This window comes from Chinchilla lanigera, unplaced genomic scaffold (assembly GCF_000276665.1).
Source record: "Chinchilla lanigera isolate Chin_1 unplaced genomic scaffold, ChiLan1.0 scaffold00043, whole genome shotgun sequence".
Taxonomy (NCBI): domain Eukaryota; kingdom Metazoa; phylum Chordata; class Mammalia; order Rodentia; family Chinchillidae; genus Chinchilla; species Chinchilla lanigera.
The window spans coordinates 13,480,404-13,484,109 of record NW_004955444.1 but is presented as its reverse complement, the minus strand read 5'-3'; the positions used below and the strand labels follow the sequence as shown (position 1 = coordinate 13,484,109).

Below are 3,706 nucleotides of genomic sequence, written 5' to 3'. Positions count from 1 at the left end.
CGCCCCCGCCCCCGCCTCCGCCACCCCTTCCCGTGGGGCGCCACCAGAGCGTATCTGCTATTGATCTGATTAAAGAGCGTAGAGAGCAAAAAGTCAGTTCTGGAAAGACTTTGGCTAAGAACACCCCGAAGAACCCTGACATGCCAAATATGCTAGAGATCCTTAAAGATATGAACAGCGTAAAGCTTCGGTCCGTCAGGAGGTGAGGGAAAATTAACCTTCTTTCTTGCTTCTCCGTGTGTGTGTGTCTCATCAAATCAAAGTAGCCTTCTTGATAAATGTTTTAGAACGTGACTGCCATGAATAATTTTTAATTGAACCCAAGGCCATATACATAGTAGGCAAGCACTGTACCATTGAGCTGTATCCCCTGCCCCAACAGTTAAGTTTTTAATTAAAGAAAAATGTGCCGTATTGGCTCCTCCTGTGCACAGTAGTTTAGATAGTAGTAAAGCAAGTAATTCAGGTGATTTTTTTATTTTTCCCACTTCAGTATCACCCTTTCATATAAAGTCTGTATTACAACTGCTCCATTCAGTAAAGGTGTTTCCTGTACCCAAGTGTGGTAGTCAGTGAACACACATGTAAGATGGGGCCCTAATTGCCCTGATGGAGACCAGAGGCAGTGTCCTGCAGGGGGACTCAATGGCCTTTTATCAGAAGTATGTGCCCTTTTGTTGAGCCTTACACCTTGGCTTACATCTCGCTGCTAGCAATATTTGTCAGTGATGCTAGAGATGCTCTGTCCACCAGGTGGAGACCAATGGAGTACTTCCCTGAGGGATGCCAGCACATCTACCTCTCCTCTTGCTTTTTGTTCACTTCTTTAAGGTCAGAGCAAGATGTAAAGCCCAAGGCAGTGGATGCTACCGACCCTGCTGCTCTCATAGCAGAGGCTCTGAAAAAGAAGTTTGCGTATCGGTATCAAAGCAGTGGCCAAAGTGAAGCTGAAAAAGGAGTTCCAAAGTCTGAGTCGGAGACTACCTCAGAGACAGCATTGGTGCGTATTAGCCGGGATTCTCCTTGTTATGCGGCAGTGCCCCCCATAGGCGAGCCTCTACCTGTGCCAGTCATTCAGCTGTGTCCTGTGCAAGGTTAAGTGGTTTAGTCCCTACCTGCAAGTAGATTGCAGTTAGCTAGGAAAAGGATGACATTTTTGTGTAGCATTTGTACTTTTATTTTCCTCGCTATAAAAGTGATAGCTGTTCATTTGAGAATTTAAAATAAAGAACATGAAGAAAGTTTAACTTTGGATCTCACTGGTTAGCAGTCAGCACTGCTATGCAGGGTTATATTTAAGTATAATGAAGTGAAAGTCAATATAATAGGGTCTTTACCTTAGAACAATGTATGCGTTGTGGTATGTAAACTCAAAGCAAGATCATTTTCTTTGGGCTGGGTATGGTGGAGCACGCCTGTAATCCCAGCACTTGGGAGGCTGAGGCAGGATGATTACTGTGAGTTTGAGGCCAGCCTGAACTGCATAGTGAGACACTGTCTCAAAAACGAAAAAAAAAAATCATTTTCTTTGGTCATCCTGTGCGAGCTGTCTGAAGAGGGTGAGTGAGGGCTGAGATGTGGGCCTTGAAGATGCACATCAAGTCATGGGTGAAGATGGAGCACATTGCACAGCGCCTCTCAGGAGATCATTTCTACACCGCCTCTCCATGTTAACTTGCGTAGCATGTGCTGTGCTTCTGTATTCCAGAGAGGTAGACATCCAGTTGTGGTGCCCTGGAAGCTCTGTAGACATTGCAAGGAAACCTTTGAACTCTTACTGAGAAAATTAGACTGAAATAGAGTGTGGCTGAGATGATTATAATTTTCTTTTCTAGGAAGAAATTTGGTTACCTTATTGCCTTTCATTTTATTTATATGCCTTGTGTTTATAACAACCTGTCTGTTCATAAAGATTTTAATATTACTGAGAGCTGCTTGTTTTTTTTTATGCAGAACATATTTTGGAGTGGGGCATTTCATTACTGTTACAAGAACTAATGTCTGTTGTTATGCCTTCTCTTTGTTTCTTTTTCAGTTTGGGCCACATATGTTGAAGTCTACAGGAAAAATGAAGGCTCTAATTGAAAATGTTTCAAACTCTTGATGGACAGTGAGCTGAGAAAGACTCCTGGTTCAGCTGTTGTTTTGTGAGGGCTGAGTTTGGCTAGTAGAAATCTGCACTATTTAGTAAATACCTGACTTTAGTATTCATTGGTTTCTTTTTTAACCTGATTAGAGGATTAAGTAATAACGAAAGTCCTATAAGTTTGGTTCTGATGATGTTTTTGATGTATAGCTAGGGTGTTCAGATTTCCAGTCTTGGAAACATTTGTAAGACTTGAGAACATAGAAAAGACATTTGTGATGTTACACATTTTTAATTAACACTAATTTATCTTTATGTTTTATATTTATATATTGATATAAAACAATTCATATAAAATTAATGATGGCAATGAAGGTACTATTATCTTCATTCATTTAAAAAATTGTTTACTATTCAGTGATGGAAAAGTTGGTGTAACCTAAGTTGTTGAAATGAATTTGAGATTGGAATCTTCTTGCCCCGAGTAGAATTTACACCTTAGATTTTTGCCCATGTTTTGGAGGTGGGCTTTGCATAGGAACTGGACGATGTGCACCGCAGAGGTTCTGTAATGCTTTACATCAGGGTGAAGCTGAGGACAAGAGAGGCTTGCTTGTGTCCCATTGCCATCCAGTGCTGAGGAGACGTTTGTAGTTTCCAAGTAGTGACAAATTATTGAATTAAATTACTTTTTAGGTAAAAACCAGAATGTACTATCTTGTTTTCAGTTTAATAAATGGCATCATAAAGATGGCTTACTGCTGAGTTAATGATATTTCTGGAAATGTCAGCATAGTGGGGTTAAAATTTTTAAAATATTGGTCAAAATATTAATGTTATTTATAAGGAAACATTATCAAATAGGCATCTGACTCTGCTATAAACTATGGGTCACAGTGCTGGTCCGAGAATGATATTGTGCAATATAAACCTTAGGTCCTATTAGAAAGTATAAACTGGGCATGGCGGCACATGCCTAGTATCGTAGAACTCGGGAGGCTGAGGCAGGAGGGTTGCCATGAGTTCGAGACTACCCTGGGCTACATAGTGAGTTCAGGGCCAGCTTAAGGTACATAACAAGACCCTGTCTCAAAAAAAAAAAAAAAAGTGAAGAACTTGAGCCTGAGCAGCTTAGTGAGACTTGTCTCAAAATGAAAACTCTGTTTTTCACCTAGGGCTTGTAAGGACTTCCTGTAAGTGACCATTTTAAAATGCTTAATACATTTTCATGACTTGTTCTTTCTGATAAACTCAGCCAGAGTTAATGTCGTAGTTAATAGCCATAGTTAGTCTCCTACCATAAGTAAATATTTGGATTTATTGTTTAAATCGGTGGAACAGTTGCACTTGCTGGGAGGATTAAGAGATGGGAAGAGTAGATGGACGTTTTAAGTTACTGAAATATATTGGTTTCTTTATGTTCTGATTTTTTATTGTGATAAAATACACCTGGCATAAAGCGTCCCGTTTTGGATGTGTTTAAGTACAGTTGGGGCACTAAGCCCAGTGCAGCCAGCACCAGGGTCCACCTCCACCTTCCTCACCTCTGCCCCTCCTGTCCCCTGGCCCTGGCACCTCTGGCGTCTCCTGCAAGTAGGGTCACATAGGACCTGTGCTTGG

At 41.0% G+C, this 3,706-nt stretch overlaps 1 protein-coding gene across 1 annotated transcript in view; it reads left to right on the top strand.

Annotated features, from left to right (window-relative positions):
• Positions 1-2,840, top strand: part of Mtfr1 (mitochondrial fission regulator 1) — a 39,404-nt gene extending 36,564 nt beyond the window's left edge. The window contains exons 7-9 of the mRNA XM_013518201.1: positions 1-202; positions 832-1,000; positions 2,036-2,840. The exon at positions 1-202 is cut by the window's left edge and continues 8 nt beyond it. Of these exons, the coding sequence (XP_013373655.1) occupies positions 1-202; positions 832-1,000; positions 2,036-2,104 (440 nt within the window). The 3' untranslated portion in view covers positions 2,105-2,840. The remainder of the gene's footprint in view (positions 203-831; positions 1,001-2,035) is intronic.
• Positions 2,841-3,706: the final 866 nt, after the last annotated feature.